Source organism: Labrus mixtus, chromosome 1 (genome assembly GCF_963584025.1).
Source record: "Labrus mixtus chromosome 1, fLabMix1.1, whole genome shotgun sequence".
Lineage (NCBI taxonomy): Eukaryota > Metazoa > Chordata > Actinopteri > Labriformes > Labridae > Labrus > Labrus mixtus.
In genome coordinates, this window is record NC_083612.1 from 14881200 (window position 1) to 14894791 (window position 13592).

Genomic DNA, 13592 nt, shown 5'->3' on the forward strand with positions numbered 1-13592 from the left:
ACACACACACACACACACACACACACACACACACACACACACACACACACACACACACACACACACACACACACACACACACACACACACACACACACACACACACACACACACACACTAGTAACGGACATCCACATATTCATTAAAAAACACTCCTTGTTGGTTTAAATATACATTTATTCTCAGAAATAAAACAATAGAATTTTAAAGCACAATATAACAGCTGTTACAGACAGTTCCCCGCACACATAAATAATGCATTCACACTTCAAAAAAATAGAGCACTCCCTTCTGATCGCAAAGAGAAAAAAAAAGCTTCAATGAGGCAAACAGGACGTGTCCAAAGGCTTGAGTCAAACCCCCGCGTCAGATTGGGGTGAGCTCGTACTGGGTAAACACTGATGAGGAAGGCCTGTATACACTTTCCGATGATATTACTGTAATGGGGGATTTAGAACATCAGAAGCGGTTAGCGAGTCTGACAAGCTAATCCTCCTGGAGTTGCTTAGCGCTTTGTGCCTGTGTGTGTGTGTGTGTGTGTGTGTGTGTGTGTGTGTGTGTGTGTGTGTGTGTGTGTGTGTGTGTGTGTGTGTGTGTGTGTACATGTGCAGCAGGTGGGTTCTGTACAGCAGCTTCAGTAGCATACGAGGGAGGACAGGGGCCGTGTGCTCGGAAGCTATTTATACGACATGTTCCCCTTGCACTGCTTAGTCTTACAGTACAGCTGTACAAAACAATAACAATCATATACGCAGAGTAGTTGCATTTCAATAAATAAAAGGCAAACATGACACTTGCTCAAAGAGGGTTTGGTAAAAGCAAAAAGGTCAAGAGAAAATAAAAAGCAAAGAGACTGTGGTTGTGTTTGTGGGCCTGTATACAGTATGTTTGTGTGTCTGAGACAGAGCTTAAGGTAAACAGACAGGTCCTTCATATTTCCTGGTATGACGTCGTGGGGGCCGTGTAGTCGTCCTCGTTGTTCCTGCGGGTGTAAAAAGAAGAGGACAGCTTTCATTTTCTGGTCGATTTCCCACAGAGGAGAAAGAGAAACACACTCTTTAACTTCTTTCTTAGTCCTTCTCCGTCTGCTTAACCCGTGTTCTGAGAATACCGTGTGTGTGAATAATGGATGAGTTTAACCAAGCAACCGTATTGTCCTCGGTCACAGCTGAAGGCTCGTCTGAGTCAAAGGCACAGCACTACACACCAGCGTCTTCAGCTTAATCAGAAAGGTAACGAGGTGCAGTGAATGAACGCTGTCTCAGAGAAATCATTTTGTCTTTCTCTACTTTATTTTATACTTTTGCTATTCACAAGGTTAGGGCTGCCAAAGAGTACAACTAGGTAGATAAATGTGTCAGGAACAAAATCAACTGAGGGTGAAAAGGAGAGTTTAAGAGATCAAGGCCCAAAAAAGAAAACATCCTGATGGATGACAGGATCAAACTCTACACAAATAAGCATCGAGATTCAAATTCTGAGTGCCGTTTGCTTTTCAGGAGAAGGAAGCACAACTCAGCTCAGTCCAACAAATTCCAACTTGACTTATTTCTTGTATGGATCTGGTTGAATGTAAATCTGTATCATCCCCCTTCCTTTTGCTCTTCTAACCACCTTCAGACAAACATTATTTGATTCCTTATCTGTAAGTTAAACAGCCACTAGAAAATAGATCTCTATTCATATCTAACTATCAATATAATAGACAAAGCTGCAGACTTCTGTTCAAGTTTCAGGACACAACGTTGTGTTTGCTTCAACGGCCTCTGGATTTCTTGAATAAGCTACTTTAAGAGATGATGCTAGACACCTTAAGACTTTACTATGCACTTATTGAATAGTGTCCTGCCTTCACTTTAACAAATCTAAGGTGTTAAGAATGATTGTGTTCCATCATATTGTCCACATCCTTCCTTGTTATTGACTTTTATGCTTTATGTGTTACTTCTATTTTTAAAAGTGCTTTACAAATAAAGTGATTAAATACTTGAAAAAGCTGAGTTTGTGGAACGTACTGGAAGTCACAGAGGGATTTCATGACATGTGTAAACTCTAGATGTAGGCTCTACAGAGCGACATGTATGGATCTATTAACCATTCCCCACAGAGAAGATGAAGACTTTTGCGGTTTGTTTCATTTGCAGCAGGCATGCGGTCTGTGTTGACTCTGCGACTGTGTGGAAACAACGACATGAGGCTGTGTTTGCTCACACGGGGCTGTGGCTCCATGTGCCCGCCTTTGATGCGGCTGGAGTCAGAGACTGAGCTTTAACACTGGGCTTAGATTGGCCTCAGCTGATAGGCAAACATTTGGAGAGAAAATGACAATCCTGAACATTTACTTAAGGCTTGTTCCTTTGTGAAACAAATCACAGGTTTTAGAGTTAGTCGTAGGAAGAAATAGTAATATAGTGATGACATTATTGCTGTGGTGTTTAAAACATGGACTAATAGTTTATTTTTGTTATTTTATATGACCGCATATAAACGTATCTGTTATGGATTGAAGTTTAGGGATGGTACAGGTAGAAACTGATTGGTGGATTAATATGATGAGATTCCTTTTTCTGAATCTTCTGAATCACGGTGAGCAGCAGTTAGTAATCAGATATGAAAGGGACATCTGATGCTGGTCGTGCAGCTGCCAAACTGGTTAGGTAATAATAACCTGACGCAAACAGGAAGGAAATCAAAGTGAACATCTGCTAAATGAGGGCCTGGGTCCATTATGAAAACATAACACTATGAGCAAAACACTCAGAGAGCCTGAAATGGAAAAAAAAAAAAAAAAAGCTTGTACTCCTATGTGTGTGGAGCAAACAGCTGCAGTGTGTGACTCAGTCCTGACTACACTGAGACTACTACCAACAATGGGGTTATTCCAGGCATCCATTACTGAGCAGACGTGAGAGAGGTTCTCTGTTTGAACGTGCCGAAGAAGCACGCTCAGGCCTGATTCAGCGGGGGCCAAATCTGCTGCTAAATACCTGACTGTTGCACAACATGGCATCTGACTTGTAGGGCGGGATCCTGATTGTTATCTACTGCTCTGTCTGTGAGAGCGTTTTCACTTCGGTGCATTCAGCCTCTCTTCCTGCTGACAGTCACCTACTGAGCTCAGGGAGGAAGATGATCTTTAGTCCCATAGTAGTTTGGGGGAAGGGGGTATGAATGGTAACAAGATTATAGAAAAAAAAACATCAAGACCCATGCCTGCAGATGTACAGATGTTCGATACCCTTTTTTCCTTCCTGACACCAATTACAATAATAACTAGATTTGAGTTCTGGCCAATAAAGAGCAAATCTCAGATACTAGAAAGATTTTAAAATGTGCATATCATTGTTGGTCAATAACACTGATTGTGTCTAATGGCTAGTGTCTGCTAGCTCTGGCTGACATGACACTCTGCCAGCACCACACTGTTTTGTGTGTTATAGTTCTGAGGGGGCGAATTGGTATATAATTGGGTTCATAGGAGGCCATTCTGACGCTTGTATCAGTGTGGAACAACTCCCTGCAGATGACTGCCTTCTTCATATTCACCTAAAGACATACCCTGTCTGACAACCCCGATGAACATGCTACAAACAAGGAACTCAGCTCAGTACTTGTGATCCACTACTGGCATAAACCAAACCAAGAGTTAGAAGTTACATCCATCATTTTAATGAAGCAAGAAAGGTAATTACTGTAAAACTAAGTGAAACTCAAACACCTGCACACACAGAAGCAAAAGAGGCAGTTTGCTGCGGGTCATAAAACGCCTCACCTTACTTCCTCTTCTTTCAGCCTGCGCGCTGCCTGCTTTGACTGTTTGATTTGCAAGTCCAGTCTGTGTAAGAAGTCTTTGGCTGACAGCTCCTCTGGCTGGGGTGGTTTGGAGTCCTCGGGGGGCGGGGAAAGGGGTGGCGAGGGTCCCTCGATGTCCTGCGTCACAACACAGGGCGAATCTGCCTCCGGGCATGCTGCTTCAGCGTCCCCATCGGGAGACTCCAGAGACAGTCCATTAAATATGTAGCGCTTCTCCGACAACACAGGGATGTTGAGGCTGTTCTTCAGAAAAATGCAGTCGTTGCTGAACAGCTTATTGGCTCTCTTGACTTGTTCCATCTGGTGTTTGAAAGAGACAGAGGAAAAAAAAACTCAAACAAGCATCAAGTACACCAACGAAGCACTTCCTCCCTTGTTTGGATCTTCACACTCAATCTTAGACATGAGGTTAAACTGATCTTTTGACACCTTCAACGGTAGCATTTACACAAATATATGAGTTTACTTTAGTTTTCTCCACATGACAGTGACAGTAAAAGCAATCACTGGACGATATGCTTTCATTATCTGGAAAGTGGTTATGAGAGTGCAGTGTCTGTCTGTGCTTTTGTACTTCTGTGAGAAAAAAATAAGAAGATAATTTAGCTCAGGGGTCTCCAACCTTTTTTTCATCTGAGAGCTACTTTCAAAAAATGAAAGTGACCAAGGGCTACTTGCATCAAATCGCTTGCATTTATTTACATAGCTCAGCTGAATTAAGCTTCTGTTTGTACATGTGTGAAATTGCAATAAGCCAATGCTTATCAATAATCTTAAATTCACATCAATGTCCAAGAAAACATTAAGTACTTCATACATACTTTTATGGGCCAAATATATGAATAGTGGAAGAGGTGCATTTTCCGTCGTCAGATTTTTATTTTTAACACAGTCGGTCAACCTCTATGCGAGCTACTGAAAACCTGCCCGCGAGCTGCCAGTAGCTCCCGAGCTACCTGTTGGAGACCCCTGATTTAGCTTGTGTGACTAAATCTGGCATATAATGGGCACAAATGTTTGTTTTAACTAACGCACAGTATCCCTTCTTTAATCTAAACAATTCTGAACATAACAATAAGAGTTAGTCTTTACTTCCTCCCAGAGAAGCAAATATTAATATTATTATGTTATTTTTCTTACCTGGGGAGAAACAGTTAGAATATTCAAGCCATTTTACACAAAGTTTATATAGAAAATCTATGAATATGTGGAGTGAGAGATAAGAATAGTTGCTGTTTGAGGGTGTTAAATAATATTGATGATTGAAGCTGCTTATTTTTCTTTGAAACAAAGGTTTAGCCTTTCATCACGTATTTATTGTCTGTATTTTAGACGACACTTAATCAAAGAATAAAAGTTTCATAAGATGCAGCAGTATCAGTGGATGACTCATAACTAGCCTCTGTGCAACATTTAATCAGACAACACAGAATAACGTGGTATTAAAGTGTTATCTCTATTATCTCTATTTATTTATTTACCTCCATAGAGTATCAGAGAGATCACCTGGATTAACCTGTTAGGGTCAGAAGTGTCTGCTGCTTAACTGTTATTGATTAGGCAATAATGCAGGATCTGTTCTAGCAGCCATTTGAGCAAATAAGAGTGTATTTAAACTAACTCAGTTTAACAGTTCAAACTTTTATTATCTGTGTATACAAATTAAGGTCTGGGGAACCTCAGGGCTGCTCATATGTATATATATATATATATATGTTGCATTTCCTGTGGGCTATAATAATTGTCACCTCTTCTATCTCACTTGAGTTTGCAGAAGTTGAGAACATTAAAGTCAAACCAAGAAGTTAAATCACTTTTCCACTCCATATATGAAGTTAAACTGTTCATATACATTCAAATCTTCCATGTGTTGGATAAAAGCCTCTTTCACTATTCAGCCTATAAGACGCTGAACTGCATCTCCAAAGAACTCTCTCTCTCTGTTGCAGCAACCGTATGAACACTGGTGTGCTTCCAAGATATTTTTTATAGTTAAGAGTTTCTTTGACAAACTTAGTTGACTTGAAGGGGAAAGATGGTTGACAAATCCATGAGTTCAGCTGCAAACGTGATGTCCACATGATGGAGAAAATAGTCGTGATGTCAGTGAGGACAGATCAAATGCAATCACTCTGACACTCAGATGTAGTGGACACGGTGAATATCAGAGGATAATCTAACATCAGTGTTGTGTAGCCACCTTACCGTAACACCGTATTTCAGAGCAATCCCCTGCAGGGTGTCACTGTCCGTAACCCGATGCTCTATGTATTTCTCCCCCAGAGAGGCCGTGACGCTCGCCGTGCTCCCGTACGACCGGATCTTTGTCCGGGCCAGGCTCTGGGATAGTTCGCTCTCAGACTCGGAACCGGACCTGGACCGAGGGAAGATAGGCTGGCCCAATCGTCCTCCTCCTCCTCCTCCTCCATCCCGCATCGGCAGGACGGGCGAAAACTCCGCCATCTTCTCTTGAATAAATAAAGAAGCCCCCGGCCGCCTCTTGTTTGTTTCTAACGCTCAAACAGGTGACTCGGCTGCGATGAAGCGAATCGCTAAATTAAGCGGCAGGGAGATTCCCATCCCCGGTCATTTTTCAGCATGACGACCCAGGGGAGAAGAGACATGTTTCGGGGACCTCACGGCTCGCTTTGTCATAGATCCGTTACGTTGACGTAAAAACGTCCAGAACGTCGAACGTCCAGAAGGAACAACAAATAATGTGATTTCCGGTTACACTTTCAAAATAATAAAAGATACCATAAAATAATGTTGTTCAATGTATATTTTAAAGTCATCACGGCTCCTGTAGTCCCATATTTTGTAATAACGTAAAGTTTAATTATTATTATTATTATTATTATTATTGTTATTATTTTTCAATTTTATCACCTAAAGAAGCCAAAAGGACCTCGCTAATCCCCCCCCCCCCCCTCCTTTAAAGGTGCACTATGGAGTTTGGGTGGTGAAATTTGAAAGTTGGAGAAGTGAAACAATTCTGTGCTATATTTTCTGAACTGAATACACAAACTTTACTCAAAGAAAAAATGGCTCCCTGGATAAAGTGTTTGGAGCTAAACAGCGAAGAGGAGAGTTAAGGGTTTCACTGTTGGTTGCCCCTGTTGCCCCCAACCATAACTTCTCGCAAAGCATTTTATCGCTGTTTTTTTATTTGTTTATTTATTTTGTCCTCTGAGGACAGTTTGTGTATAGAGTTATGAACATATAGCCTACCACATAATCTGTAAATGTATCCAACTTTCATATTTCTCTACCAAATGTAGCCTACATAGTGAACCTTTAAAAAAAAGTATCTTACTTTAGCTTACTTTTTCAAGTAAAAGACTATACAACACTCTGCCACAATCCCTCAGGTGTATTCATTAATCTTCTATTTCAAAGTTGAAAAGCCAACATTTCTTTATATTCACCTTTGTGAAGTTACCTAATTGTCTAATGTTTGGTCATCTAAATTAGGCTATTTAAATTAAATAATTTTTTTAAGTGCAACACTTTACAGTACACATTAAAATGTGACCTTATTGTAACCCCTGCTTTTAACCTAACCATGAAGAGGGGAGAGAGAATCGAGCTGCTAAATATGTTCATGATTGTCACAAACTGAGACAAACTACACTTAATGTTTCATAGAAACACACTGTAAAAATAATTCATGTTATTGTTAATGTTTTTTATTCATATTTGTTATATTTGCTTACTGTATATATTGTTATCATTTGTTGTTCAAAATGTTTTCTGTACTGCTTTGGCAACATAGATTGTTGATCTGTCATGCCAAGAATTGAATTGAATTGAATTGAATCGAGTTAAATGGGCTTTATTATTTCAGTAGCCTACATTACCTTTGTATTGAGTAGGCATATTTTACTAAAAACAGTTGTCTGTAAGAAGAATATTCCACTTGCTGACCCCTAACTAATACGAAGATGACCCTGGAGTTTCAGGACAGTTATGCTGGGTATTCTTTTCATTTGATCTCTTCTGCTGATAATTGCCCTGACCCCTTGGCCTTGTGAAAATGCAATCTAATAGTCCCTCATTACTTATCATTAGATCTGAGATAAAGCTTGCACCCTAATGAGTTGACTCACTTTTCTTGTGTAACAAAATAAAGAAGGAGTTGAGGGATCTGTTCGCATTAGGTGGAAACATTTAGCAGGTCTGTGTGACCAGTAACCACTGCATGTGACGTCTGGAGCCAGTGCTGTTAAACACAGACTCACTTTGGATGGCGACTGTGAGTGGAAACTGGTTGACAGTCTCATGACCAACCATGTGGTTAAAAAAAAAAAAATGTGTTTTTAATCATCACCTCATGGTAAAAGCTATTAAAAATACATAGGGGATTTTTTTCCAGACTGTGATATCAGTGTCATAAAGTCAAATGAGGATATGACTTTTTATACGCCCAACATTATTTCCCATTTTTCCAGCTATCATATTGACATAGGTTGCACAAATTAAAAATCCACCTTTATTTTTAGAATCAATAAGACGGAAAAAAGGAGACGATTGAAAGACGCAGGCGAGGAAATCAACCAGAAAATGCATTTAACTTTGAAATTATATCCAGAGCTTATTGAAAGGAATTAAATTAAATTCCCTGTAAAAATGTCTGACTGTTTTATGCCTGACAAATTTAGATTTTACAAGTTTGGTTTCATCAATGTTAACATTGTGAAAGTCAGTGTAAGAGACCACTGATGATTTCAACTGTAATGAGTGATCACTCTGACAACAGCAAATATGAATGTCTCTTTGCTCTTTGCTGCTGTAACAATGTAAATTTCCCCGTTGTGGGATAAATGAAGGATTATCTTATCTTATCTTATCTCTTCATCTGCCAGGCAATAAAATCCATTTTCCATGGGTTTTGGTCTTCTATAGGCTAATTATAAAATATCCACCTGCAGGCTGCAAAAGGTCAGTTAATCAATGTTAAAAGTAAAAAAAAAAAAAAAGTTAAATGAAAGCAAATATGCAACCTGGGACATACTGCGCTCAATATGTTTCATTACATCACAGCCTCCTGTCTCTGCTACAACAGGTGCTGCTTTGAGATGAACAGATTGTGCCTCTATAGTAAACATAACTCGCTGTAGGACAAATAGAGGGGAACAATAAGTGGATTCAAGAATGAGTACGTTCAGTCTCTCTTGGTTATAAGTTACCTCCCTGTCGGGCATTTTAATATGGAGATCAGGTCATTAAAGTTATGAGTATACAGAGAGAGACCAGGAGGAGGGAGCTCCATTTATTCATTATACAGGATGTTCTCCATGTGAGATGACACTTTTTAGATTGCAGTACAAATCAATTCCTTATTCATGTTGTGCTCGGTCTCCAATGCTTGTGGGAACATCTGCTTATGTGACAGTAAGTAAGGACGAGAAGCCAGATCACTATTTTTCATGGACAGAAAAACACCAGCAGTCTAAAATGATCCAATATCACGCCCAAAAAGTTGTTATTATTCATGATTGTTATTGTGTTTTAATATTATTATTTTTATCATTATTATCCACAGTGAGCTTTTAGGATCAAACCAAGCAGGAGACTGTATTTGCACTTTGACCTCCTGCATCCTGAATCAGTTTATTTCCTTTACTTGACCCTGCCCTCGTTCTCTTTAGGGCAAAAAGAAACAAAAAAAAAAGAAACAAACAAAGAGAGGGGAAGTAGAAACACTTTGAACCACCTGTCACATTGTAACCATGACAACGATCAGTCGAGCCACCTCCTGATCAATCTGCTCCGTCTCGACTAGAAGATGTTGCAATCAATGCAATATCCCCGCTGTTATCAGCTCAAGGAGGCACATATCTGATTTAGCCTGTTGGACTTCAGGTTTTACGGCGTCGTGCAGATTGAAGGTCATTTAGGCTACATCAAACCTGTTGGAGACAAATATAAACTATGTTGAACAGGTGAATCCGATGGGAGCATTCTGATCTAATTATAGTTCAGTTCAAAAGTTTACAAGTAGCATGTTAAGTGATCTCTTACTGTAAGTTTTGTATCTATTTGAGCTCGTAAGAAGGGTGTTTGTCAGCAGATTGTCATAGAAAACATGATCTACTTGAAACTCTAACAGGCTCCCTTTCAACAATGCCCAACAATGCAGCAGTCAGTTTGCTTCTGACCTCTAGTGGACATTTGTTGTTATTTGCACGTCAGCTGTGTGTCTAACATGTTCAACCACCAGATGGCGCCTCTTAATCACCATTCGCTTGTTCTACTTTTAGACACAAAAGATTTGAAGCTTTTTGAAGGGTACTGCAGACCTATGTTTTTGTTTGATTGAGTTTAAAACGGACTCAGCTAGATTGTATTTCCAAAAAAAAAATCATGGTAATGATGGTCATCATTATGAACATGATGACCTGATGAACCATTACGGTCTTAGTAATAGTGTAGTTCTCTGAATGAGAATCAACATTATGCTGGACAGATATTTTTCATTCTGTAAATGAAAGTTATAGACATGCTATCAGGTCTTACATTTATTTAAAATAATAATCCAGCACACACAGAAGGATGCTGCTAATGATTTTGTTCCTCTACAAACAGGAATTGCACTTGTGGTTTTACTTGGCAGAATGTGCCTGATGTTATGGGTTTACTATTTTTAACACAATAGAGAGGGAGTTATTCCTGCGGTGCTGCTCTCACCGCTTTGTAACAGAGAGCGCCGTTATTCCCGTTAAAGCTTTGGGCAGGATGCATAATTCTTTTATTTTATGTGGGCTTTCATGCCTGAAATTAAATCTGAATTCCCTCAGCCATAATTTAAAGGCTGTAGCCATATCTCCAATTTGATATAAAGAGGGATTTGTCTGCTTTTCCTTATAATAGGACTAAGGCTACACCGAGCCAAACATCACAAACTGTAGGTTCAAGCTTAGAGGGATCATATCAAACATGCACTCACAGATGTCCCGGACTTTTCTCACTTCATTGTTCACTTCATTGTTTTTAGTAAGGGCCATTACATAACCAAGTCAGGTATGAAACAGTGTTTGGAGGATACCGTTATTGCTCATTTAGTCCCAAACACATTTCAGTGTTCACCGCCATGGCCTCAGCATTGAGAAACACGTTGAAGAAAACAATCGCATTTCAAAAGCTGTTTGGTCAAACTGGAAATTGCTGCGCTTTCTGTTCTTCCTTACAAAACATGAATGTGTAAATGGAGTTTGTAACTTGCTTTCATCTAAAACACACTCCAGAAATAGCGCTCTATTCAGTGAGTGACGACTCACACCTTTACCTCGGCTGTTTTTGAATACAGTGTTTTCTATTCTTTCCTCTCCCTCATAATCTGTGAGCCTTTGTTTACCAAGCACATGAGGTCATGATGGAGAGGGACTACTGAAGCTTTGTTCAGAGCTGGCAGGACTGCAGTGCTTACACGGATGGAAAATAACCTGAGACTACAGGTGAACATACCTGTTCAATAACAAAAGCCCTGTGTTAAAGCTGGGAGAAGAGGAGAAGTGAGGGCAGAGGGGCTATGCTTGACTAAATGTGATCTCAAATAAACATGTCAGCACAAACATTTCTTAAATGGATGAGTAGTTGAAATGTGACACATCTGCTGACCTTTTTGCATCACTGCAGATCATGTGAGGGACAAGTTGAGTCTGGTGCTGGAGTCGGTCCAGTCCAGTGATGTTTAATCCTTGTCAGCATCACGGCCTTGGCTGCACCTAATCCAACCTTCTGACCACCAGCTGAATTAATATCACAGCTAATCTGAACCCTCCCACGCCAAAGAGAATATTATTCATTCATGCTCACTCACTGAAGACCAAGACTGAGATTGTATTATGAACTGTTGCCTTTGAATAACCAGACTGTTTGATGTTTGATAAAGAAAAGAAGCTAGTTGGCTAAAAATGATTTTTTTTTTCAAGAAAGTTGATCAGGGGTTGGACAGAATTATAAAATATATGGTCACCCTGACTCATGTAATACAATTATTGAACGAATGGTGCCAAATATCGATATTTAAGCCACTCTAAATATAGATTTGGGCTTGTATTAGCTTTAAGAGTTAATGAATTACAGCATACACTCCCTAAACTAAAACCTACCGCCCTCCCAAGCCTCCCTCCACACCCACAAAGAGCATTCTTCCATATGCACACACACACACACACACACACACACACACACACACACACACACACACACACACACAAACAGACACACACACACATACACACTATCACACCAGAAAATGGTATTCTATGTACAGTAAAATATCATGAAAATGAGAAATGGATACCATAAACAAGTATCAATCAAAATGAATGCATCCATGATTGTTTTTTCAGGATCCATTTTTTTCACTTCACAGGAAAATGTTGCAAAATGTGTGCAGATTTTCACATCTGTAGGGAGCCTGTTCCACTCCTTCCACTACTGCCCTGTGATGCCTCCTCAAATGATTAACACACATGCTGCTGTTCTTGCTGTTCTTGTTCTCTCCATACCAGTGGAGTGGAAACACTTGAGTCATTCACACACACACACACATAGACACACACACACACACACACACAGAGAGGGAGAGAGCGAGAGAGGGAGAGAGAGAGAGAGAGAGAGAGAGAGAGAGAGAGAGCAGAGTTCAGTGCCAGCAGTGCAGAGTTTTCTCTGACAGCAGTTCACTGCAGCTCTCTGGCACAGGAAACTCTCAGAGAGCGGTGGAGTCATAGGCATTACCTCATCTCTCAGGCATGTGCAAACAATCTGAAAAACTGGATCTGATTAAAGGGTGAATACGTAGGCCAGGCTGCACCACCTAGAGCACCTCCCAAACTTAAAGGCCTGTCCCTCAGTTATTAAGAACTTGAATGGTTGAACTTGAAAGCTTGAAGTTGAGGTTCAGCCAGTGACGGTTCTAGACAACTTTTACTGAGGGGGCCAAACTGGGGCCAGTTGTTTTGTCAGAGGGGAACATTAAACCATGGTGAAAAATGGACAAAGATAATCGCTTATATCTATCTATCTATATATATATATATATATTATGCCAAATAATAGTGCACATCATTAAATACCATGATTTACATTTCTTTCAGTTAATATCACAGTAGATTGTGAGTCCGGTTGTTGAGTCAAATACAGTGTATGTGTTATGAGGGGGGCTCTTCCTTTTGGAGGGGTGACCACAGGGGGGACCAAGCTCAGTGTTACAGGGGCACTGGCCCCTGTTGACGCCTGCCTAGAACCGCCCATGGGTTCAGCCACAACTAGCTTCATATTTGCACTCCCAAAGTCACACACGAGGCCTAAGTTTTGTTACTCATGGTAGCAACTTAGCTCAGGCTCTCTGTGGTTTTTTTTTTCTTCAGTTTATCCGGTTGGTCCAGATAGTAAATAGCTCAAATCTTTGTACAGACGTTGACAGGCCACAGAGGATCTATCCTCCGTACTATTTTCTTTGGTGAACCCATTGACCTTGTCTTTGGAAACAGCCTACGTTAGAGCAGTCATTTTTTGGAGTGACCTGTGTAAACTAAGACAGGATGATGAACTGCCATTACATTTTGAGCATTCAGCCTAAATACCCAGAACTAAGTCCTCTCTGGCTTTTCTTCTGACACCATCAGGTTTTCTTCAGTAATTTAATTCAAGACCAAATATTTGCTGACCTATTCCAATTCCAAGCCGCCAGTCATACAGTGCTATCAAGTTAAGATAACACAGAAGCCAATAGTAAAGACTGTACATGCTAACACCACCATAGCAGGTTA

At 40.2% G+C, this 13592-nt stretch overlaps 1 protein-coding gene across 1 annotated transcript; it reads right to left on the minus strand.

Annotated features, from left to right (window-relative positions):
- Positions 1–156: 156 nt before the first annotated feature.
- Positions 157–6467, minus strand: lysmd2 (LysM, putative peptidoglycan-binding, domain containing 2). The gene is made up of 3 exons (XM_061034378.1): positions 6019–6467; positions 3773–4113; positions 157–982 (listed from the first exon to the last, which is right to left on the minus strand). The coding sequence occupies exons 1-3, from the start codon at positions 6274–6276 to the stop codon at positions 931–933; spliced, it is 651 nt and encodes a 216-aa protein (XP_060890361.1). The 5' UTR covers positions 6277–6467; the 3' UTR covers positions 157–930.
- Between the last annotated feature and the right edge of the window lie 7125 nt (positions 6468–13592).